At 41.6% G+C, this 26,807-nt stretch overlaps 2 protein-coding genes across 2 annotated transcripts in view; one reads left to right on the top strand and one right to left on the bottom strand.

Annotated features, from left to right (window-relative positions):
* Positions 1-26,807, bottom strand: part of LOC139349857 (AT-rich interactive domain-containing protein 5B-like) — a 46,552-nt gene that overhangs the window by 10,418 nt on the left and 9,327 nt on the right. The window contains exons 3-4 of the mRNA XM_070990879.1: positions 16,915-17,143; positions 2,651-2,881 (exon numbers count right to left, since the gene is read on the bottom strand). Of these exons, the coding sequence (XP_070846980.1) occupies positions 2,651-2,881; positions 16,915-17,143 (460 nt within the window). The remainder of the gene's footprint in view (positions 1-2,650; positions 2,882-16,914; positions 17,144-26,807) is intronic.
* Positions 1,024-1,821, top strand: LOC139349858 (high choriolytic enzyme 1-like). Its single transcript, XM_070990880.1, has one exon. It carries the CDS (start codon positions 1,024-1,026, stop codon positions 1,819-1,821), a length of 798 nt encoding a protein of 265 aa, XP_070846981.1.

The raw sequence follows: 26,807 nt of genomic DNA, 5'->3' as shown, positions 1-26,807 counted from the left end.
CCCCAATATATAAACAGACAGATAACAAATCTCTAATCTGGCTGTTTCTTTAAATTCTTCACAAATGGTAGAGACATAAGTGCTGCTAAAACTTGCATAACCTATAATAACAACCCATAATTGTACTGTTGACATTATTAGCTATTTCTATTTATACTGTGATAGTGTCAGTTATGAGCAAGAAAACAGATTTGTACCAAGCATAAATGTATGTGTTTCTACATTCAAAATATCAAACTAAATTACGCAGTTGTTTGTTGCTGGGGTCCTCCCAAAATTCAAACCAGTTGGTAAGAGTAAAAATTAAACTTAAAACAGTTACGTTCTGTAGAAAATTTGACCAATTTAACTAAAATTTAACATAGTTACATTAGTGATGCTCTCCAGTGGCATTTATCTATAATTATTACTTTCAAAAGCTTTTTTCTTTTAAAATAACAGCTACATATTTGACCAGTTTTGGCAATGATGATAAACTTCTTGTTTTAGACAAGTGTGTTCTCTCAACGTTGTTCTTCTCATTTGTCCAATTCATTCAATTTATGTTGTTTTGCTGACCACACCATGCAACTGTAGCCTTGAAAATCTGTCTGGTAGAAATTAGAATTCTGATTCAGAGTAATTCATCCTTCAGTTTAGTTCCTTCAGTTATTTGACTTTGTAAAATTGCAAAATAAGAACATCAAGTAAAGGCTGGTTTCACATAGATACTGTGAAGTCTTTCTGGTTGAAGGCAACTTAAAATGTTGAGTTGAACCAACCAAGTATACCAACTGTATTCATCCATCAAATGACCAGAGATAACAAACCACGTTTAAGTAGTAGGCGTCTCTGTGGTGCCCTCCCTGAAGAGGATTATTTGGGCCTAGCAGTGTGGACCCCAGCCCATAATCCTAATGCAGACACACCTGTAAAAGAAAGTATAAAGAGCCTGTACTGAACTGAGTCAAACATCAGGCTTCAAGGGATCTCTCCACAGCAGCTCTCATTAGAAGCTCCACAGCCTCCAGACCTACGCTGAAGATGACTCCTTCTGTTAGCCTGCTGCTGCTGCTCCTGCTGAGTCACTCTCAGGCACATCCTCTCATCGAGGAAGGAAGTGGAGCAGAGGTCCAGGTGGACGAGGATGACACTGTCGACATCACCACCAGGATTCTGACCTCTAACAATGGCACCAATGAAATCCTGTTGGAAGGAGACTTGTTGGCTCCCAGAACCAGAAATGCCATGATGTGCTGGTCCCAGAACTGCCTGTGGAGGAAAGCTTCCAATGGCCTGGTGATGATCCCCTTCATAATTAGCAATGAGTTTACTAACTGGGAAAGGCGGAAGATTGACTATGCCATGCAGGCCTTCCACAGCAGCACCTGCATCCGTTTTGTTCCCCATCAGAACGAGTATGACTACATCAGCATCGAGAACAGAGCTGGATGTTTCTCCTCTCTGGGCAAAGAGGGGGGCAGACAGGTCCTCTCTCTCAACAGACAGGGCTGCCTCTACCACGGCATCATTCAGCATGAGATTAACCACGCTCTGGGCTTCCAGCATGAACAGACCAGGAGCGACCGTGATAACTATGTCACGATCAACTGGGAGAACATCAACCAGCAGATGGCCTACAACTTCTACAAGCAGGCTACCAACAACCTGAACACTCCCTACGACTACTCCTCCATCATGCACTATGGAAGAACAGCCTTCTCCATCCAGTATGGCAGGGACACCATCACCCCTATCCCTGACCCCAATGTCCAGATCGGCCAGAGGCAGGGCATGTCCTACTGGGACGTCATGAGGATCAACCTGCTCTATGGCTGCTGATAACAATACTTGTATACTACTAATACATATCACTCAGCAAAACAAATGAAACTTTTTCCAACTTACACATCCTTTATTAAAAGCTTCTACAACATTTGTTCATAATCAGCTATAGATTTCAGCTCATGAGACAAAAATGTTCGGACCATAGAATATACGTCAAAGGTAGAGAGAAAATGAAGCCTCCAATGTCTAAAATACGTGTAATAAAGTTAATGTAAATCACACAAAAATAAAGCATTTATCTGTCTTCATTCCCTTTCCTTTTTGATTCTGTCATCTTCACTTCTTCCTTCCCCTCAGTAACTTTTTATTCAGTGCACTGAAATTCATTCTGTTGCAAGTCAATTCTTTCAATTCCCACATTACTTCTCCCAAACGTGATTGAATTACTTTACCAATTACAGCATATAAAAGTAAAAAGATACCATGGAATGTAACTTTTGCGTTACTTTTAAATGTCTGCTTCAATTATGTTAATGCACACATAGCTCCATTATTCTAATGTTGCTGTGGCACGGTGTGGGACAAGACAACTGTTAAACTTTATCTGTCATTGTACCGTTATCACTGAAGTGAGGAGTTATTAATACTCCTGACCAATAGAGGGCAGCAACAGCTAGTATTCCTAAGTGTAAGCTACACTGGAATTGTCATGGTTTAACAGCAGGATTTGACATGAAAAGCAAGCTCACCTTGCTTACAGCTTTCCAACACTTTGGTAAAACCCTACATAAGTAATCCATACTGAAATAGTTGACATTCAAATTCTATATTTGCTTGCATCTACAACTGTTTGTGTATCTGTGTTGTATTATGTCTTGCTCACCAAATTCACCGCATATGCTCTTGTTGTGCAGTAGTGTGGGGTGGTGAAATGTGTCTCGACAGTACAGGATGTGTGTGTTTTCAGACAGCACTGCGATGCCACCCAACGCCAAAACCACCTGGTTGGCCAGCTGTGATCTGGGCTGCTCATGCAGCCGGGCCACAACAGAACGGTACCTGCAGTACTGGGGGTAAGACAGGACCAGCACCTGCTTCTGGTCCAAGCCTTCACCTAAATAAAGACACAGAAGGGGACATAATGAAGAGGAATCAGAGGAAACATACAGCAATGCTAGCAGTCCTGTAAATACTCAGTACATATTGATGTCAACATTAGCATTCAACTGAAATAACAGCTGTAGTTAGGAGTTAAATTTTAACTTAAACCAGTTTGTTAATAATGTTTAGTGTCTTGTGCTTGACAACACAAGATGTTTCCACCTTTACAGAACAAGTTATTGCATAATCAAATCTGGTATCTTATGTTAAAAGCAAGTTAATATATTGAAATTTACTATGGTATCACAGCAATGTTAACTGGTGCCTCCATGCTATTGGTTGACACTCCTAGGACTACCCTCTTTCAACATATGGGCATCCCATGCACTGGAAGGAAACCAGTAGGCAGATCATATGGGCAGAACTGTTCTGGAGGTTGGTCATCCTGTAGGTTAGCCCGGAAGCTGAGCAGATGGGATAGACTGGCAGTGAAGGTAGGATTTTTCCGAATGCCGGACAAAAGATGGAACCTCTCTGGACGGTGAGCTGGAAGGTTGGGCTGAAGGCCGGTAGCAAAGGTAGAACTCCTCTTGAGGCCGCCAAGAGAGGGCGGGACCCCTTTGGAGAGGTATCGATGTGACTGGAGATCAGAACTGGAGTCTGACAGCAGGAGTGTGGGTGTAGAGACCTAAGATGGAGGCTAGTGACAGGGTTGGCAGGACCAGAGGCTGGTGGCTATGAGACTACTAAGTGAGCTGGTGTAGCCAGGGAAACAGGACGCTGCTAAGGTACATTCACAGAAGACTGCTGCAGCACAGGAACTGAGGATTGCTGGAACACAGGAACCAGTGATTACTGCAGCTGAGGCTCAACAAGTTGCTGCAACACAGGAAAAGGAGACAGCTGCAGCACATGAACAGGTAACAGTTTCTGTTCAAGAACAGCAGATTGTTGCAGCACGAAGTGGAGACAGCTGCTATTCAGCAGGAACAGAGGATTGCTGCAGCACAGGAACCGCTGACTGCTTCAGCTCTGGCTCAATTGGCTGCTGCAGGAAGGGGAACGCAGGGACTGAAGACACATTGGCAGGGGCACTGGGCAGCAGGACCTCTGTGGTGCTGTGCAATAAAACCTCCACAGAGCTGAACAATGGAGAGGATGAGGAGCTGAGGGGGATGATGCAGGCGACGGCCACATTTCCTTCTAGAGGGCTTCCCTGAAGGTGGCTCCAGGGCAGGATCAGGCAGGGAACTGACAGGTTTCATCCTAGCCAATTGGTAAACTGGCTGCAAGCTATCAGTCTGGAGGCTGTCTGGCTTTAGAGTTTCACAAAATCTAGACCTCGGTCTGCACTACAAAGGTCTTCATCCAACCTGCAGAATATTGATGAATTCATAAAATGCACACATCAAACCTTAGTCACCTGTAAGAGGCCCCGTTTGTCCTGAGAGTGATCATTCAATTAGCCTGCTAACCCCTGGCTTTGATAACTGTTTTCTCCATCATTTCATATGCAAATAGCCTGCACTTAATTCCCATGGAATGTTCAGAGTCTAACCATAATCTTTAAAGATTGGACCACACCTCCTTGAGCTTCTCCAAGAGAGATCTAGTGTCAGCTGGATCCATACTGTGGCCAGATTGTACTGTCAGGGGTGGTGAGGCACATGGTACTGACTTAACAATCTGGTAAGAAACAAAGGAACTAGACCAGTAAATAAAGGAAGTCCAGGCAACTGCAGAGCAGGTGGGAGGATTGAGAACATGTATGTGGTTGGATGGGGCAGTCAGGTGATGGGAGAGGAGAAAAAGTTTGAGGATATCTGATGAATAAATGGAGAATAGCACTGAAGAGGTTGGGAAAACAGAAATGTGGCTGGAGAGGAGGGTCAGACTGTGACATAATCTTATGTAAAATGCAATTACTAACATTAAGAAAATTAAAATGATAGTTTGAATTACAAAAATAAACATTTCATTCAATTTCAGTTTGAACAGAAAACAGCTGCTCCCATTTTTTAACCCCATGACGATGTTGAAAATGAATGTGTAAATACACTTTTAATGACTTGAGATGGCAAACTTTATACTGCTGTCACACTAACTGTTCTTGAAAATCTGGAGTGATTAACATGAGAAACTGCAGGTTTTAGCAAACTAACTTTAAATAGCTAGCTAGTATTTTAACATGTGTGTCAACTACTGACTTTTAGCATGTTAAATTGAGCACTGTAACATAGAACGTTTATATCCTCACATTTTAATGGAACATGGATGCTTAGAGAAGTTTATTGAATCTTTATTTATACAAGGTCAGACCTGTAAACACTCTGTTTACCGTTAAGATAAGACATTAAATATCAAACAAGCAATATAAACAATAGAAAAAAGGAATATTGAAAAATATGAGCAATAGGTACTGATATTGCACACTGGATGATAGTACTCCTGACTGGAGTATTGATATTGCACATAGGAGTAATAATACACCTGACTGAAAGATTGATATATTGCACCTTAGGTTGAAATTCACCTGAGCTAAATATCTTCACAGTATAAGTGAACACAGTTGATGTGTATTATAATGCAGTCAGTTTGAGAGTCTTGGTGAGTGTGTGGTCTACTGGGAGCACTGCTGTTTGTAAAGTCTGACTGCTGCAGGAAGGAAGGACCTGCAATAGCGTTCCTTCACACACTTTGGGTGAAGCAGTCTGTCGCTGAAGGAGCGAGTGCTGTTAAAGTGTCCTGCAGGGGGTGGGAGTCGTTCTCGATCATGGATGACAGCTTAGCCATCATCCTCCTCTCTCATACCACCTCCACTGAGTCGAGGGGGCATCCCAGGACAGAGCTGGCCTTCTTGAACAGTTTGTCAAGTCTCTTCCTGCCAGCCGTCAAGATGCTGCTCCTCCAGCAGACCACTCAATAAAAGATAGCTGATGCCACCACAGTGTCATAAAAGCTCTTCAGGAGTGACCCCTGCACTCCAAACGACCTGTCTCCTGAGTAGATAAAGTCTGCTCTGGCCTTTCTTGCAAAGTGTGGTTGTGTTGTGAGTCCAGTCCAGTTTATAAGATAAGGTACTTATAAGATGTCACCATCTCGATGTCCGTTCCCTGGATGTTCACCGGTGTCAGGGGGCAGAGTGTTTGTCTGTGGAAATCCACTACCAGTTCTTTGGTTTTCCCTGCGTTGATCTGGAGGCAGTTCCACTGGCACCAGTCCACGAAGTCCTGCGTCAGTTCTCTGTACTCTCTGTCATCCCTATCTGTGATGAGGCCGACGATTGCAGAGTCGTCCGAGAACTTCTGCAGGTGACAGGTGGGTGTGTTGTATGAGAGGTCCGCAGTGTAGAGGGTGAAGAGGAACAGAGCCAGGACCGTTCCCTGCGGGGCCCCCGCGCTGCAGACGAACGAGTCGGACACACTGTCCCGGGTCCTCAAGTACTGTGGACGGTTGGTGAGATAGTCCAGAATCCAGTGTGTGAGGTAATGGTTTACCCCGGTGTGCTGCAGCTTGTCCCTCAGAAGTGCAGGCTGAATGGTAAAGCACTGGAGAAATCAAAAAACATGATTCTCACAGTACTCCCAGGTTTCCAAGTGAGAGAGAGGATGGTGTTGGAGGAAGATGACAGTGTCATCCACCCCGATGCCAGGCTGGCAGGCAAACTGAAGTGGATCCAGCGATAGGCTCACCAGGGGGCGGAGATGAACAGGGACCAGCCGCTCCAGGGTCTTCATTAGGTGGGATGTTAGTGCCACTGGCCTGTAGCTGCTGAGGTCCTTGGGGTGCAGAGTCTTGGGCACCAGTACCACGTAGGATGTTTTCCACAGCTGTGGCACTCTCCCCAGCTTCAGGCTCAGATTGAACATGCGTTCAACAATCCCACACAGCTGATCTGCGCAGGACTTGAGGAGCCTGGAGCTGATGCTGCCTGGGCCTGCAGCCTTCCTCGTCTTGATCCTCCGGAGCTGGTTTCTCACCTGGGTTGTTGTGAGGGACAGGTTGGAGCAGGGGGGCTGCGTGCCGGAGGGTGTGTGTGTGTGTGGGGGGGGGGTTTGATGAGATGAGCAGTGGGGGGTGGCTGTGAGCTGAGTGTTGTAGAGGGGGGAGGAGCTTGCGATCGGCTGGCAACCAGTCCAGGGTGTACCCCGCCTCTCGCCCGATGACAGCCGAGATAGGCTCCGGCCCCCCCGTGACCCCGAAAGGGATAAGCGGCATAGAAAATGGATGGATGGATGTTCACCCACTTTGCCCACTTTTGGTCCCCTGCAGCTTGGGAGTCAGATTCCTTGTGGCCAGAGATCATTTTTAGGCCTCTCCAGACTCCACTGACATTTTTTGCTGCAGCTGATCCTCCATCTTCCTCCTGTAGGTGTTTTTCCCCTCTCTGATCTTCCTTCTCAGCTTCTTCTGCACAGTCTTCAGCTCATCCTCATTTCCTGACTTAAAGGCCCTCTTCTTCTCCTAAAGGAGAGCCTTAATGTCGGGGTTAATCCAGTTTGTTGTTGGAAAAACACTGAACAGTCCTGGTGGGTATGGTGTTTTCCACACAGAAGTTAATATAGTCAGTTATACAGTGTGTGAGACTATCGATGTCCTCTCCGTGAGAATCACAAAATTCCTCCCACACAGTCGTCTCGAAACAGTCCTTCAGAGCCTCATCAGCCTCGTCGGACCATCTCTTCACTGTGAAGGACCCAGCTGGTTGCCTGTGAACCAGGTTGTGGTCAGGAGGGAGGGGTGATGATGTGTATGCCTCCTTGGTGTTGGCATAACATAATTCCAGTATCTTATTGTCTCTAGTGCAACATGTAACGTCCTGGGTGAATGTGGGCAGAGTGGAGGATGGAGAGGAATGATTAAAGTCCCCAGAGATAAGATGGAGGGCCTGGGGGTGCTCTGTCTGCAGCCTGCTTGTGTAAGTGGAGAAAATCACTGGCTGCATCAGCATTAGCAGAGGCGGGAATATACGCAGCAACATGCAAGAATTCCCACGGCAGGTAATACTCAGAAATAAAGTTTAAAAAGTCTTGTTCAGTCCTTAATATCAACGCATATATTTGAGACAGTATCAACTGATGACTATGTGGTCATGAAGACCTTTGAGCGCCTTGCGCTCTCACACCTCAAGAACATCACAGACCCTCTCCTTGACCCCCTGCAGTTTGTCTACAGAGCCAAGACGATGCAGTCAACTTGGCCCTCCACTTCATCCTCCAGCACCTGGACTCTGCAGGAACCTACGCCAGGATCCTGTTTGTGGATTTCAGCTCTGCTTTTAACACCATCATCCCAACTCTGCGTCAGGAGAAGCTCTCCCAGCTGAGCGTGCCTGACTCCACCTGCAGGTGGATTACAGACTTCCTGTCTGACAGGAAACAGTGCGTGAAGCTGGGGAAACACGTCTCTGACGCAAAGACCATCAGCACTGGATCCCCTCAGGGCTGCGTTCTTTCTCCTCTGCTCTTCTCCCTGTACACGAACAGCTGCACCTCCAGTCACGTCTGTCAAGCTCCTGAAGTTTGCAGATGACACCACCCTCATCGGACTCATCTCTGATGGCGACAAGTCTCCCGTCTCCTCAGGACCTTACACCTCCAGGACCCTGAGGCATGCAGGAAAGATTGTGGCTGATCCCTCCCACCCCGGACACAAACTCTTCAAGACACTTTTTTCCCCGTCTGCTGTCAACCTTAACAAGGCCCGGAACCCCCCGACACTCTTCACACTCCACCTCTGCCTCTGCTTGTACCACTGACATTGCCATAACCCTATGCGTTACATTAATGCTCAGCTTGGACTTCTTTCTGAAAAAAAGACTGTTTCTGGAAAAAACAGACTGCTTCTGGAAAAAAACCAAAACAGACTTGTGTACATATATATATATATTTATATTGTTAGATTTTTTTTTTCCTTTTTTAAGAGCTTCTTTTTAGTTGAGGTGTCATGCACTAACCTCACCAAAACAAATTCCTTGTGTGTAAAATTGTACTTGGCAATAAAGCTTTTTCTGATTTTCTGATTCTGATTTTGTGTTTTTACACTTTATAGATTCAGCGGTCTCTATGTTTGACTTATATTTAACAGCACAGCAGTTTTAGCTACATACCAGGTTGCCAGCTAGTGTACATGAGAATATGTAGTGTCAAGAGGAAAGAGTTCATTAAAGTGGAAGACACAGTGTAGGTGTACAGGTGCTCATACATTTTGAAAGCCCTCATTATATTCAATGAAATCCATCTTTTTTTTTCTTTTGGTACTAATAAGACTTTTGTTAAACAAAAACATTCACAGGAGACTAAATTATTTACTGCTTGAGTCATTGTGCTATAATACAAACTTCAAGAGCAGGATGAAGATACATTTAATGGAAGATCTTGTGGAAATAAATCCAATTAATGCAACAAGCAACAACCGTAGCATTTTGTTTGCTGACTGATCCAACTACTGATCCAATTTACTGTAGACATGAAATTACAGGACACAGCTACATTGTGCCACTTGGGGGCAGAACAGCACAACAAGTTAACACAGTTGTAATTGCTACAAGTTAGCAGGTAGTTGTCTATTTACACATCCTGCAGACACAAAGCAATGTTAGCATTTACTTGAAATCAGATTTTTGTCAACCTGAAGAATCCAAATTCAATATTCACTGTCATTTATTGTAGCTCTGCTTTGGTTCCCACCAACTCACAATAAGTTCTTAGTTTAGCTTTAGATGGTCTTCGCTGCCAAATGCTCAACTGTGTCCATAGTGTCTACCAGCTAGGTAGACACTATGGATTTTCATGGAACCCCTGGTTGTCCATTGACAATTCCAGTAAAGTTTTTTCAAACAGGACTACCGCATCTTCACAGCAGTGTTACGAACAGAAAGTAAGACGGAAAAAAATAATATGGAGCTGTAGATGGCTGGATGATACAGACAATAAGGTGCCTGTCCTGCAATGAAGTTCCATTTTATCAGAAATGTCTTGGTCAAGTCCACATTTACATCATGTAAAAATACTACTCCAATCATATTAAAATAAGCTGACTATAATTCATATCAGATGTTTTGACAGCAGCCTTGAGGGAACCTGGAACTGCTCAAACTGCAGACAGACGACCTGCCAAAAATCCAACCAATCATCAGATTATTAATTATTGATTGTTCAGACAATTAATAATTATATGTGACCACCCTCAAAACTATGGCAGAAATTTGGACCCACTCTAAGACTACATTTACACATGGCCAGCTATTTTCATAAACGGACATTTCACCCTCTACTTTTTCAAAAATAACATCGTGCACATCTGTCCATTTTCAGAAAACTTTTGTATGTATGTACGATGTCAGTAGGGATGTAGCAATTCGGACAGTGACAGCAGCAATGACCACGACATCCTACAATTTTCACGCCGCAGGTGCAACTTCTGGCGCATAATGTGACATTGGCTACCTAAAACTTTGTTTTTCTCAGTTCACATGCAAATGTGCAACCGACGTTTTCCAAAATCTCCCCTCTGGCCAGAGTTTTTAGAATGCATCGTTTTCAGAGGCGAATTCTCCGTTTGCGTGTAAACGAAGGGCACAAACGAAGGGACATGTCTCTGTTTTTCAAAATTACCATGTACGTGTAAACAGGGCCTTCAATGCCACCCAATTTGGGGCTGAAATCTGTACACTGCTGCCCAGGTTAACTGTGTTTGTCTTAACTGTGTTTTCCTCTGGGCAAGTAATGCTATTCTATAAACGTGATTCTAGAAAAAGTTAAGTGTTGGGTTACAATCTAAGGTAAGTCAAGTTTAAACTTGTTTCTTGAATCCTGGCTGGCCAGGTCCTCCAGGCTGTTAGACGTCCTTGTATGTCTTGTCTCAGTCATTAGAGAAAAACAAACGTTGTTGTGGTAAGTAGATTTAGCATGAAGTTGCTCTTTAAATAAGTTTGGCCAGTGGTGCACCAAAATTGAAAATCAGTATAGAGAATTAAAATCTAACAATAACTCTACAAAGCACACAAGGATTATGCTGAATACAATTATGCAAATGGGGAGACACATGAAATTTGAGTCTTACAAAAGCACAGAAACTGAAAATCAGCTATGATAGCTTTATGAAAGTGTAATTTCCTTGTCCTCACTCAACTATTTTTACTGTATTCATAAATGCTTTGTCTTTGTTTAGTGTTGTTAGACAAAAATAAATGCGCAAATAAATGTGAATATATACACAAAGGAAAAAAGAGAAAAAATAATGTCTTTTTTTTATCCAGACTAAATGGATGGATTGTGAAGGAATGCTTTTGATAGATCATTCACAAAAAGAGAAATAAGACATGGTCTAGTTCCACTAAAATTCAGTGTCTTATCAGTACTTTAATAAGAAATTTAAATATGTATTAGTTCCAAAAAAGCATGTGTTGTAATGATAATTTCAGTTCCTTGTAATTCATCTACTTGAGACACCACACCTCCCATTTTTACCAGCAGCAGACAATTTCCACAACAGTGTCAAATACTGCAGACAAACCATCACAGAGAATAACTTCTTTTGCCTCAAAAAATGACATCAAATTCAAACAAGCACCATTTGCTTCACTCACACTTTGCACACATTATGCTTCACATCAATTCCCTTTTGACTTATGCATATAACTACATAGATTTTGTAATGGCCTGAAAGCACTGCCAAAATTCTTCTACTATACAGCTGCTGTGTCTGAGCACAACCTGTGTGATGCTGATGGAACACTCGAGCCTTGCTGCTGTTGCTAATGGCTACTGTAGCTCAAAGTGTTATGTTTAATGATGTCAAAAGAAAGTCAAAGAATGCCAGACACATTTCACACCAGCCTAAACAAACTGAATCAAATGGGTTTGTTTGAACCACACCAAACAGGCTAAAACTATAAGACTGATACCAAAAGAATTGGAATGCTGTGTAAAACGTAAATCCAAGATGGCGCCGCGTGAGTGGCAGCAAGCTGCAGCAGCTCTGTCTTCTGTTTTACCCACTTTAGTATTTTTTTGTATTTCTGTGTTTTTCTGGTGTTCTTTCTTGTTTTCTAAAACCCCTGTGGATATGTGCAAGTAGGAGTTCCACTTTTGTAATTTTTGTGCTTGTTTTTCTGTTATTTTTTTTGGACTTTGAGTCTGCCTTGAGAGACCCTTTCAGCCATGGCTCTATTTTCTATACACGGGACCAGCTGTTAGCCCTCAGACACACTGGACTGCTCCACACTGGGAAACCAGAGATTCCAGCAGAGATAAGGAGGAAACAGAGAGGATGTAGAGGTGGTCTCAAGCGCCGGGAGAGAAGACTGAGATATAAACCATGTTTACCAGCTGTTACCATGGGAAACGTCCGCTCTCTCTCCAACAAGATGGACAAACTATCGGCGCCAATAAGGCTGCAGCAGGAGTACAGGGAGAGCAGTCTTATGTGTTTTTCTGAGACATGGCTGAACCTGGACACACCGGACTCTGTCTCCTTAGACGGATTTACCCTAGTCCGTGCGGACTGGAAAGTGTCAGAGAGCAGTAAGAAGAAAGGCAGTAGACTGTGTGTGTTTCTTAACAACAGATGGTGTAACCCTGGCCACATCACTGTTAAAGAGCAGCTCTGTAGCAGGGACATTGAGCTTCTTGCAGTCAGCGTTTGGCCATATTACATTCCCCGGGAGTTCTCACACGTTATTGCACTGACTGTGTACATCCCCCCGTTGGCTGATGCTGCTGCTGCCTGTGAGTGCATAAAGAGCACATTGTCCACACTGCAGACAAGACACCCACAGGCCCCCCTTTCTCATCTCTGGGGAGTTCAATCACGCCTCTCTCTCTGTCACTCTCCAACTTCACACAGTATGTAAACTGCCACACAAGAGACAATAAGACTCTCGACCTTCTGTATGCTAATGTCAGGGACACATACACCTCCACCCCCCTCCCCTCTCGGTCGCTCTGATCACAACCTCGTCCATCTGCAGCCAGAATACACATCAGTGCTGAAAAGCAGCAGCACTGGGGTCCCCCAGGGAACAGTGCTGTCACTGTTCCTTTTCACCCTCTACACCTCGGACTTCATGTACAACTCCACCCTCTCTCATCTGCAGAAATTCTCTGATGACAGTGCCATTGTTGGCTGTGTCAGAGGAGAATGAGCAGGAGTACGGGGGGTCATCACGGACTTCGTGGACTGGTGTCAGCAGAACCACCTGATCCTAAACACCGGCAAGACCAGGGAGATGGTTATTGATTTCCGAAGGAAACCTTCCCCTCACACACCGGTGAACATCCAGGGCTCAGACATTGACGTGGTGGACTCATTTAAGTACCTGGGTGTTCACCTCAACAATTAACTGGACTGGACAGAAAATACTAACGCCCTGTATGGCAAGGGCCAGAGTTGTCTACACCTGCTCAGGAGACTGAGGTCCTTTGGTGTGTGCAGGGCTCTACTACGGACTTTCTATTACACTGTGGTGGCCTCTGCAGTGTTTTATGCCATAGTGTGCTGGGGAAGGGGCAGCATGGACAGAGACAGGAAGAGACTAAACAAACTAGTTAAGAGAGCCAGCTCTTTCCTGGGCTGCCCACTGGACTCCATTGAGGAGGTGGCAGGCAAAAGGATGTTAGCCAAGCTGACATCCATCATGGACAACTCCTCCCACCCGTGCACCACACTGTGAGGACCCTGAGCAGCTCCTTCAGCACAAGACTTCACATCCCCAGTGCAGGAAGGAGCGCTACCGCAGGTCATTGCTGCCCACAGCCATCAGACTGTATAACAGTGCACAATAAACATCCATTCAAATGCAAGTTGTACTGATAACCTCTGTTTTCATGTGCAATCCTTATTTTTAAATTAGTGTGTACTAGGGTTGACCCGATCTGATCACGTGATCAGAAATCGGGGCTGATTGCGTGACTGCAGACTCAATCGGATCAGACGTCCCGATCAGGTATCGGATAAATAATATATATACACATATGTATACTTATTGTTATTCTTAAATAACATTTACAATATATGGGCAAGTGATTAAAAATAAATGAGAATAAAATAGTACTTAACTACCAACGTTTACAGGCCAGGTCTGTGTCTGTGACAGACGCCACTGAACAGCGCACGCGCGGAACACGGCAGCACGCAGCAGTTTGTTTTGAAGCTTGGGATCTCGAGAGGTGGGAAAGACAAAGCTGCTTTTAACACCACAAACTTGATACGCCTCAATACACTGCACTGAGAATACGAGTTAGGAGTGCAGTTCCAAAACGCACAATACTGGCCTCAAGCTCACTTTTATTTGCTCATTTGTTTGCATTTGATATTTTGATGCCTATTTTAAGTTAAGCAGCTATTTGTTTTAATACTAGACTATTGAGTCTTTATACTGTGGCCTGGGTGAACACTCGATTCTGATTGGCTGCAGGGTGTCTGTTAAAAAGTGTTGTGGACACCTATAAAAAAAGTTCAAAGTGCAAATAGCCTGATTGTTCTAAATTATTGTGCTGGCTCAAACGCTAGTTGGCAACTGTGGCAACACAAACTCAGAACATATGTTGTTTCACAGTTTATTTATCACAAAGGCAAGACAGAAGAGGACACACACAAGCAGAGGTGCACTTGCCCTCTGAAATGATACTTTGTATCACGTAACATAACTTTAAGCAATCATCTCACTTCCCTCCACTGATTAGGCCTAATATAACAGCTGCGGCCCACCGAGCTGCAGGTTCTGTGGCCAGAGCCGGTTACCTTGGCAACGCGTCACAAGGAGAGATATTAAATAGTCCACTCAGCCGCTTCTTGTGAAAAACTTAGGATTTTAATGGAAAAAACAACATTAACGTATTAATAATTGCTTTAATAGCTATTTCTTTTGTAAGTGACCATGGTATAAGCGGGATAATGCCCAATGAGGTGTCCATTATCAGAAATGAAAGCGAAGTACATTCATTCGCATCGGACGGTTCACACCTCCACATCGTCCATTCATTTCTGATCATGGACACCTCATCGGGCATTATCCCTTACTTAATGTTGCACTATTCCTAATGTGAAGAAAATTTTATTTTATTTCTGTGTTCTGTTCTGACTTGACTTTATTCAAGCTACCTCATAGAAGTTTACAATACACTGCACTGCATGCATGCACAATTGTGTATGTTACATGTTAATATAAGAGCTATTGGTAAAAAAAATAAATAAAAATAAAGGTCATCCTGGATCTTATTCTTTGCTCTTAGTTTGTTTCATAATGTTTTATAGAAGTATCGGATCTGTATCGGCAGATACTCAAAATCAAATGACTCGGACTCGGGGGCAAAAAAACGTGATCGGGACATCCCTAAGTCTGTACGTATTATATATATTGTAAATTACCATAAGGTATATAACATTTGTGCAATATTTTTTATTCTTGTTATTTTTATTTTGTCTTCTTATCCTCTGACTTCTTGCACTCTGTCTTGTTGCTGCATGTGAATTTCCCCCATGATGGGATAAATAAAGTCTCTTATCTTATCTTATCCTAAATAAAAACTGCAACTGTTTGCAAATGAAGTCTTTACTGACAACAGTTTTACAAAATGTCCCTGAGCCCAAGTAGTAATATCCTTTATACAATCATGTGTTCAGAAAGTGGTGAACCTCTCTCCATCCTTGCTTGTGAATGACTGAGCCTTTCCAGGATGCCCCTTTCATACCTAATCATGATACTATCACCTGTTACCAATGAACCCATTTACCTGTCCCAGTCTTTTGTTGCCCCTACCCCAACTTGTTTAAAACATGTTACTGGCATCAAATTCAGAATAAGCAAACCATTTTCAATTGAGAATATGTCAAACTAGGACTGGCAAATGATCACATTCTATCACATTTATGGTTTACACAGCATCCCAATGTTTTTGGAATCTGTTTGAACACATATAGGCATGATTGTGTGGTTGTTTTAGATATTTCAATCACTGTCCAACTGTGTGCATGTGAACAAGTCTGATTTTCCTTCCCATTTCTCAGCCATCACCTTTTAACATGATGCAAAAGAAGCCAACAGTTGGCTACTGACTGCCATTTTATAAAAGACTGTAGAATGCATGAACACAAAGAAAATGCATCTTATCTTTAGTGCAAAAATTCAGGGCCCTCTCAAAACAAAATTGCATTTGCAAAAGGTGGCTTTTGTAGACAGAATTGTAATAGCAAGTTAGGAGCTTTTTTGTTGAGCTGCTATGGATGAAAAATTGCTCACAAGCACTCATACTGTAGACAGTGCTAACCTGCATGCTGACTAATGAGTACATGAATGAGACAAGCAAAGCCAAACACCACACATTTTCAAAACAACAAAGATGCATCAGGCTTGCTTCTGCTTGATAGATTCATCATATTTATGTCCCTTTCTTTGAGTTCATGTATTATTTATAAGTTTATGTTGTAAAGTACTTTGTCTCTGTATTTAGACAAACAAGCCATACACAACATTCAGTACAATTTGTCTAATGATGCTACTCTTAAAGGTTTCCATCAGTAGGAAGCAGTGCTGTTTAATATGAATATGTTTAATGTCTCCTGCTATATTAATAATTTGACAAAAAGATGTTAATCTCATACTAGAATAGAATGTTGTGTGATAACTTTTACTTGTGGAGACACCAACAAACCTTTATTTACATTATAAGATTAAAGTACATAATTTTTCCACATAGAAGAGATATTAACAAGCTCTCATTCATAGAGTGAGTCATCCAGAATTGTGTGCTCTCAGACTCCTGCTGAGACTATTGATTTCACAACAGCGGTCTGATTTAACAGCTGACAGCACAAAGTCTCCACATATTGACTGTCCCACCTCATCTCCATGCAGGAATAGAATACCAAGGCTTCCATTTAACCATTCAAGGACATTTGAACATTTTGTTAGGAAAACAAAGCCTTATGCACACACCATTTCTTCTCCCTTTGCCCCATTGGAATATCATACTTTCAGGTTTTCAGTGATAGGTTTTTCAATACTGTCAGCTCTACACAGAAAGGTGAGACATTAGTTCTTACCTAGAGCTGCTTTCTCCTTTGAGATATCTTTGAAGTGAGGGCCACAGCTAAGAGTTGAGTTGCGGTAAAGGAGGACGGAGTCTATCCTGCTTCCGGTTGTGTTTACTGTGCTGCTCTTCAGGGGTAAAGCTTTCATTCCTCTGTTCCAGGCATGGTGGTCCCATACTGTCCATTTAACCAGGTCCTCCACTCGAACTACAACTTTCTCACACAGTGCGATCACCTCATCCTGCAGCAGACAAACACACACAAACATCTCAACAATACAGTGATAGACAAAATCAGATAGATACCACTAGATTTCAGAGGGAAGTATTGTACTTTTTAGTCATCTACCTCATTTATTTGAGAGCTATATACTAGCTATACTAACTATATTAATAACTTTACAGATGCACACAAAATGTAACATCTTATAAAATATTATGCATGGTTATGGATGAGGCGTATGTAGAGGAGTTAAAATTAGGTCCTGCTTGACCAGCATTAAACAACAATAAAACTGTCCTTAGATTTAATGCATCAGTAATAATAATACCCCACTAATGACAACTTTTTACTTTTTCTGAGTAACCTTCTAAGACAGGACTTTTCCAAATTGTGGATTGAAAACAATCACACAGGTGGGAAAGTACAGGAAGTAAAGCAAAATGTGACACATCAGGTAAACCTTTCAACATTTATGAAGGTTTACCAAGATGTATTTTATAAAACAGGAAAAACAGAAAGTCCAACAACCCTAATCAAGTTGGGTGGGCAGGGGGAGGTCTGGAGGAGGGACTTAGGGGCAAGTGGTCAAGTAGCTGATGCATGGACTGGACAGGGAACCTCAGGCAGGCAGCCTGATGACTGGGCAAGGGTGGAGCAGGGAACTTTAGGTGGACGGTCTGGGACAAGATAGATGAGAAGAAAGGCAAATCCCCTCTGGAGGTCTGGCAGGAGGACAGCAATGAAGGTGAAGTCCCTCTGGAGGCTGGCAGTGAAGGAGACTCAAGTACTGGAGCTAGCAGTATCCTGGCAGGCCTGTGGCTAGCCAATTCAGGGGCTGGAGCTGATGGGAGGCTATCTGGACGGTGGCTAGCTGACACAGGCACTGGAGCTGACTGGAGGCTAGCAGGCCGGGGGTGAGCAGATTCTTGGGCGGGAGCTGGTAGGAGGCTGGTAGGCCTGTGGCTAGCCTGTGGAGTTGACAGGAGGCCAGCAGACAGTGGATCGGATGGCTGGGGAGCTGGGACTGAAGGAGGGCTAACAGATCCCATGCTAGGAGCAGAATTGCAGCCAATGAAGGAGTTCAGATTCTCCATCCTGGCTTTAAGACCATCTGTTTCCCACAAAATTCTCCACATGCCTGTTATTTCCCAAAACAAGCATTTAAGAGTAAAGCCTGGATTCTACAGAGGTTATGGCTCCCAGCGTGTCCTTAGGGTCCAGAGCCCTCATGGATACAAAGTCTTTTGCCTCCTCCAAGTGGAAATTAATGTCTGCTGGATTTATGTTTGGTCAGTTTGTACTGTTGAAATGGTGTGACAGAAAAAAAAAACAAGAATCAAACCCAAATACAGACTAATGAAGGCAGAGCTGGTGCAGTACAATAAATGTATTAACAAAAAAGGCAACCTGCTGGTCGCCAAAATATTTAGAATTGGACCCAAAAAAAGGCAGAAACAAAAACAGCACAAGAACCAAGGGAGCCGTTGAAAACAAACGGTTTTATTACAAATGAAATTACTACAAACACTATAACAAAAACAATTCAGAGCCAAACCAACACAAAATCAGCCCTAAACTAAATAATCAACAACACCGTGGCGAGCGGGTAGTATAACAGACAAGACACTAGGAATAATGAACTAAGGTTAGAACCACTAAGGGAATAATGCAAGAAAAAACAACTTCTAACGCTAAGACACAAACTGAGACAACACAAGGCTACAAGGACAAGACTAGAGTACGCAAGGAATCACAAGAGAATGGCTGGAAAGTCAGGCAAGAACCATAGACAATCTGGCAGCGAGGCGAAGTCGCCCCACTGCCTAAATGCAGGTGAAATCAGCAGGAATGAGGAGCAGGTGTGCTGGCTGCTTGCAGCACTGCCAGACCACACCTCCCCTGAGGACACAGGAGAAAAGGAAAAAACAACAAATGGCAAATTATACAAAAGGAAAAAAACACAACAAGCAACTCATAACACAACCAAACAAAGACTTACGGGAGGGTGAGACTGGTGAGGGTCAAAACCAAAATAAACAGTCCATACTCAAAGAAAATCCAATGAAAATATCCAAAAAACAACCTAGGTCCAGGAGGAAAAGAAGAGAAAAGTCCAAACACACACGATATCGAGGGAAACACAAACAGACTGGAAAACTTGTCACACATATATACAACGGACGAACTGAAAAAGACTGATGGGAACACACAAGCTTAAATACACTGGGGAGGGAAAACTAATGAGGCACAGGTGAAAACAATCAGACAATCACACAATACAGGAAGTAAAGCAAAATGTGTCACATAAGGTAAACCTTCAACATAAAACAGGAAATAACAAAACCAAACAAACCAGATCATGACAAATCCCTCACGCTGAATCACTTCTGTACCACAATTGCAGACTACAGATCAGACAATAGCTTATTGATTCTAATAATTAGCCTGTGTTGAAAGTTTTTAAAGCTGGATGTTTCCAGGTAGGCTGAATAAGGAATAGTTTTCATATCTAAACTGTGACTTGAAAGATCATTTTGAAATGATTGAAAATAGAATCATTCATACAAAAAAGAAAGTCTTGGCTGTTGTTTGCTGCTCAAAACACACACCAATGGAGTGGTAGTGGTAGACAATCAAGGTTATCCTGGCAGTTTCAGGTAGCCAGCAGGTAGGTCAGTGGGCCTATTGTTCAGTGTAAATGACAGACAGCTGGTGAGAAGAGCTGTCAGATCTCCAGTCAAAGTTTTGAAGACATCATATCTGTGTATAAAGTGTGTTGGCTAAAAAGCTGAATTGGAACCTCCAGGATTCAGAGCAGTCTGTCCTGTTAGTCTGGGAAGTTAATGTTAGTGTTAGTAGTTGGTAGTAGCTAGTACAGAGCAGCATCCTTAGTGGTTGTCACCTGATATCAAATATAGGCAGATGTGACTTTATTTAGTGAAGCTTTATTTTCTGTCATCATTGTCATAACTGTGTAATTATGTAGCTTTTTTCAATAAAGAAAACATCACTTTAGAATATTATTACATTTTATCATTACGTACACCATTAATGTAATATAGACAGACACAGTACATGAAATCCATATTTTCCTGCTTTCTGTTCTGTTTTGCTTCAAGGCTGCTGACAGACCAAATTACCAGTCAGCTTTAATTTCCAATGAAGCATTGAGTGACCTTGTTGCATTATGTATCTGCAGTCCGCCTGCCCAGCAGGATGCTTCGCTATCATACAGGGCCTTAATCATTTGGAACACCTGGACTGCTTTGCCAGATGATTTATTAACATGATGAGGCAATGAGGCAAAGACTGGATCCTGGCCAAGATGTAAAGCTGGCTCTAGAGTGAGCGGTGTGTGTAGTGTGTGTCTATATGCTCATACACACAGTCAACATTAGGACTACTCCGTGCTACATTATGTTTGGTTAATACTTTGGGATGGTGATGTTTATAGAGATTACACATGTAAAAGTGAATAATGGAGCTATTAAAACGAACTACAGCAAGTAGGACAAGTTAATCAAATTCTATCAATGTATATTAATACAATTCTTAGTCTTTCTTTTCTCTGTTATCCATGCTTTGTTTGTTGTTTGAAGTCTAATTTTTTCTGCTGTCATGGCAACAAGCTTGCCTTGAAAAGAAGTGAATGTGGAACTTCCCATGTTTTCATGGAAAGTACTGCTCCTCTGCCACTCCTTTACCTCTCCAAAGCATAGCCTGATCAGAGGTGACATCACCTGGATTAAAACAAATATGCCCTCTGGAAACATGGAGAGAGTATCTCATAGTATCTCATTACATTTACTTTACACGCACGCACGCACGCACGCACGCATGCACACACACACACACAGATGTCTTTTTATCACTTGTGGGGACATTACATAGACTTACATTCATTTCCTGGAGCCTTACCCTATGCCCTTATCTAAACCTAACCACTATTTGCCTATTCCTAACCCTACGTATACCTAACCTAACCTAACCTTACCTAACCACACACGCACGCACTTTTGGGGTCTATTACATAGACTTACAATCATTTCCTGGAGACCATAACTGGTACTTTTCTAACCCTGACCCCCCCACACACACACTCCCAGGAAGTACTGCTTTTTTTGTGAACAGAGCCAATAATAAAATGTATCAGTAAGTCAACAATGGCAACCAAAACATATGGAAAGCACAATTGCAATCAGTTGCAATTATCCAAGTATGAAAGTGATTTGGGTTTTAATACATTGTGTGGGCTGGTACCAGACTTCTGAGTCACCGCTCACATCTCTTCATTATTCAATGGCTCAAACTGCTCTGGTGCTTGTCACACCTGTTTCTTCTTGATGAAGAAGCAGTTTACAGTTGGGATTAAGCACATCAGGTACATCAGCACTGAATATATGCCAAGTCCTTTAATTGTATACACATTTCCCTCAGTTGCGTCTTTTCCTTACATTGCTCATTCATTCATTCAATTCTTATTTACACTCGAGAGATCATTGAGGGGCCACCCTCGTTTGCAATGACACTGAGTCAATTACACAAACAAGGAAAGGGAAAACAACAATTACAACAACAAAGATATATACTGACAGAGAAAGGTCATACCATTATTTTAAAAAAATCCAATAAAGCTTTCCAATCAGGGAAAATGATTTGAAAATTAGGATAATTTAGGTATGAAATAAAATAAAAAGTTATGTTAAAAAATGCAATTAGGATAGATAAAATGTCTAATAAATTACACCTATGTAAAAAGGAGGTGTCCAGGTGTAATAATAATAATAATAATAATAATAATAATAATAACAATGACAACGACAACAATAATAACAATAACAATAACAATAATAATAATAATAATAGATAAGATAATAGTTTTTCAGTCCAGGTGCTGAGATATTTCTATTTTGCAACTTTCTCAATCAGAAGTCTGTTGTTAGCTGCTCTGTCTGTGGCTCAGGAAAAAAGCATGAACAAAATAGAGTTTTAGCAACATTTTGTACAAGTCTTAGGTCTTTAAGAGCATTCTGCAGATTGTTAAAGGAATGCTGCAAGTTTTTGCCAAATTGACAGGATGGGATGAAAAATAAGATAAAAGTTGTTTTTTTTCCCTGAGACTTGGACAGTCAGAGGGCATCTGTCAGTGGTGGAAGTGCAGCAGAGAGTGCTCCTCTGAGCTGTCAGAAGTGGCATGTTTTAACTTGAGCATCCCTGCATCTAATGCACCATCAAAGAGGGAACTTGGTCCCTGACATGCACAGGCCTAAAAACACAGTCGTGTGCGTGTTTCACACCTCTGCAGGTGTGAAACACACTTGGGAGGTCCTGAATCCATGATGTGTTGGAAACAGATATGTTTCTTCTTCCAGAATTTACCCATTATTATTCAGGAAAAGAAGTCAGCTACATGACTGACATGTCTATGCGTCAACCATTACCTTCAAATCAATTCATATTATTGTGGATGAAAAAAAGGTTGCATCTACCCACCTTAATTAATCACAGATTTAATGCATAACAAAACAATGACACAAAATACACCAAGAGGTTGTGTGACCTGTGTGTGCACCCTGTGTTTGGCTAAATGCTGTAATGCTCATGGTGGATTCTCCAGCTCTGACTTCTACATTTGCTACATCACTGAGGAACCTCTTCCTTCAGTGAGGTGTGTGAGGACTTTCTGCTGTTTCTGACAAATTCTGGTACAGTTTTGACTGCAGAGCTTAACTCAGCTCTAAATGTTTGAAAACTCTGGGGAGTGCAATGGGACAAAGAGGCTGAGGGGACTGGTTATACTTGTACTGGGCAGTTATTTTATTTCTGCAGCCTAATATCTCTACTCACAACCACTGTGTCTACAGTTTGTTTAAATTATTGTTGGTCATTTGTGTTTGATTGTGTGAGTTTTGTTTGGAGGTTGTATAATTAATAATCAGTGGTATGCACAGGCTGCAAAATCTCTATACAAATTGAATTTATGATATTTTATCTTAAATGTAAGTAGTTTCTATTTCCAGTGAAAAACAGAATCTTTCAGTTTCTCGCTGCCATTAAGACGGCAGACTGGAATGATTTCTATATCCATGAAAAGTAGGGATAGAAAGCTCACCACAGGAATAAAAACTCTTACATCTAAGTCATCATCATAAGTGCTCCAAGCAACAACTACTGTATCACATAAACTTAAAATGACAACTCTCCAACATGCCAACATGAATATGCTGTCAGGCTGAATCAAATGACAACTGAGTCTTACTAGTAAGCTATATATTTTTCCATATGGGGCTAGAAAATCTGAACCTTCAGCTTCTGAAACCACTTCCAACATACTGTATAACCTTAAGCGGCATGATCAGCAAACTCCAAACAAGGCTGTCACTTAGTTTCTGAAAAGCTGAATGTCCTGACACCAACATGTGCCTGAGGCAGAAATAACTGAGTGAGACAACTGAACCTTCACCCTTTTTGTCTCTGGAAATACACGTATTATGAAAGACAGGAACATCTCTTTGGTAAAATCATTAAACTATTAAATTTGTTCAAATAACAACATGGGCTCTACACTGTAAACCAATAAAACAGAAGTTAAAGTAGAGAAAGGCCCACTGTTGTTCATCTGCTGTCCCTCAAGCCCTGTGGATCATTCACACAGCTGACAAAGGCACATGTAGACTCCAGTATGCAGAGTGTGTTGTGTCTCTGCTGCTCTGACACTATCAGGCTTCTCATCTTACTGTATCTGACACAGTTTGACATCCAGTCACACTGATATTCAGATCAGCCATATGGTGCTGATTTTCCACCAGCCAAAGGCAAACATTGGTGATATGACATCATACCCATTTTATAAATTTTAAATCAGCTCTGTCGTTCCGAATTTATCTGTGATTTCACGATTCAACTTTGAAAGATTAACTGCAAATTTTGAGGAAAAGTCATGTATTTTATGTCTGCATGTGAGCAATGAAGCAAGCTGCATTCAGTATGCAAGCAATTAAATTTCAATATGGACAACAGCATACACATATTAACACTGACACACAATACATTACTGTACAGTTCAAAATGAATTGCCTTTCACAAAAGCTTCATTTCAATAGTTACTTGGGTAACTATTGAATTGCATAGTTCCAGATGTGTTTCAGATAATAAATAATTCTCCTAAGTCCGGTCAGTTTCCCCAAGCCTTGAAAACTGTAGTAATAAAACCTCTCCTAAAAAAACTAATCTGGATGCTTCAGTAATAAGTAACTACAGGCCAATATCAAATCTTCCCTTTCTAGGAAAAATTATTGAAAGGGTTGTTTTTCAACAAACGCATGCTTTCATGATGCAGAACAATCTTTTTAATGCATTTCAGTCTGGATTTCGTCCACACCACAGCACTGAGGCTGTACTTATCAAAGTTTTATATGACATACATCTGAATAATGATGCTTCCAAAACCTCAGTCTTAGTATTATGAAATCTCAGTGCTGCTTTTGATACAGTTGATCGTGACATACTTCTTGACAGGCTGGAAAAGTGGGTGGGACTTACTGGCACTGTACTACACTGGTTCAAATCCTATTTACAGGATAGAGACTACTTTGTGTCAAATGGTGAGTATGTGTCTGAATGAAAAAAGATAATATGTGGGGTGCCACAAGGGTCCATTCTCGGACCACTTCTTTTCAATATCTACATGTTGCCCCTAGCTCAGATTATGGAACGTCATAATATTTCTTATCATACTTACACTGATGATACACAACTTTATATTTCTGTCGTCACATGACTACCATCCCTTACTTTCACTGAGTGAGTGTATTCATCAAATCAATGAGTGGATGTGCCAGAATTTTCTTCAGCTTAATGTAGATAAGACAGAAGTGATTGTATTTGGCCCCAAAAATGAAAGGTCAAAGATCAGCGCTCACCTTAACTCCATGTCACTGACAACAACAGATAAAACCAGAAATCTTGGTGTAATTATTGATTCTGAATTTTAACAACCATTTAAAGCTCTTTACCAAATCAGCCTACTACCACCTGACAAATATAACCAGAATCAAGGGATGTCTGTCCAAAGAAGACATGGAAAAACTTGTTCATGCATTCATTTTCATTAGGTTGGACTATTGCAATGGAGTCTTTACTGGCTTAAACAAAAAAACAATTAGGCAACAGCTGATCCAAAATGTTGCTGCATGAGTCCTTATAAACACTAGAAAAATGGACCATATCACACTTGTCCTCAGATCACTACATTGGCTTCCTGTGGGTCAAAGAATAGACTTTAAAATCTTACTTTTGGTCTACAAAATACTAAATGGTCTAGGACCAAAATATATTCTAGATTTATTAACCCCATATGAAGTATCCAGACCTCTCAGGTCATCAGGGACAGCTCTATTGTGTGTTCCCAGAATAAGAACCGAACAAAGTTAAGCAGCTTTCCGTTATTACGCTCCTCACCTGTGGAACAGTCTCCCTGCACACCTGAGGTCTGCACCAAGTGTCAGCTCATTTAAATCAGGGTTGAAAACATTATTGACAAGCGACGAAGCTTTCTTCAGGCACTCCGGCCGAGCCAAGGATAGTTAAAAAAAACACCTGTTTTTTACGCCCTGACGAAGACCCGCCGTGGTTGAAACTGGTCGGTGTTTAGAATATTTTTAGGGCTGTCAGGTTAACGCGTTAATTAGATTAATTAATTACGCTGCAAATTAACGCATGGAAGACGAGGGCCTAAAAGAGGCGTTTCAGATAGCGTCATCTGACTCTAATTTCCAGCTACAGTCGAGAACTACAGTGATGAAAAGAATTCACCAGCTGTAATGTGAATGTCAGGAATTGTAATGTCCTAGAATTCAAATTCTTTATTTGGGGACCTTTAGCAGATATGAGATTAAAATGCGATTAATTAGATTAATTAATTACAAATCCTGTAATTAATTAGATTAATTTTTTTAATCGCCTGACAGCACTAAATATTTTATATCAATATGCCCTAATTTAATAAAGGCTTTTTAACTATCCTTGGCTCGGTCGGAGTGCCTGAAGAAAGCTTTGTTGCTTTTTCTTTGTCTTTATGGAATCTTTCAACTTCAAGAGCACCTGACATTGAACTGGAGTCCACCACATTCTTCACCTGCGAGCACTCAGTAATTCCCTCCTTTGCTTGTTGAAACCATTATTATTTGCTACAGCTTTTATTTAAAGTAAATATATCTGCTTAATGATTTTAATCATTCTAAATGCTAAATTGTCTTTTGGCTTCTGTTTTTAATTTTCCTTTAAATGTATATTATTTTTGTTTTTCTACTCTCTTCTAATTTCTGTTTCTTTGAAATGTATGATTTTAAGGTATTTTTGTCCTTCTGTAAAGCACTTTGAATTGCCTGGTGTATGAATTGTGCTATACAAATACATTTGCTTTGCCTTGCCTAAAAGAACTATTCTACATTTTGAAAGGTGTTTCATGCTTGGTTGTTGAAAGTCCTCTTTATAAATCCATATTATTTTGTATGAACAGTTTGCTAAAAAGTTGTGTTTTGTATACTGAGAACACAATATTTAGTTCACAGTAATGCCAACAAAGCTATTCTTAAAACTTAGTCTAGGGTTAGCACTACCGAAATTGGACAGATTAAGTTTAGACTTATTTAACTAATGGCTTCCCAAAATATTTATTTGAA

The sequence above is a fragment of the Chaetodon trifascialis genome, chromosome 21 (assembly GCF_039877785.1).
Source record: "Chaetodon trifascialis isolate fChaTrf1 chromosome 21, fChaTrf1.hap1, whole genome shotgun sequence".
Taxonomy (NCBI): domain Eukaryota; kingdom Metazoa; phylum Chordata; class Actinopteri; order Chaetodontiformes; family Chaetodontidae; genus Chaetodon; species Chaetodon trifascialis.
This window is presented reverse-complemented; position numbering and strand designations above follow the sequence as displayed.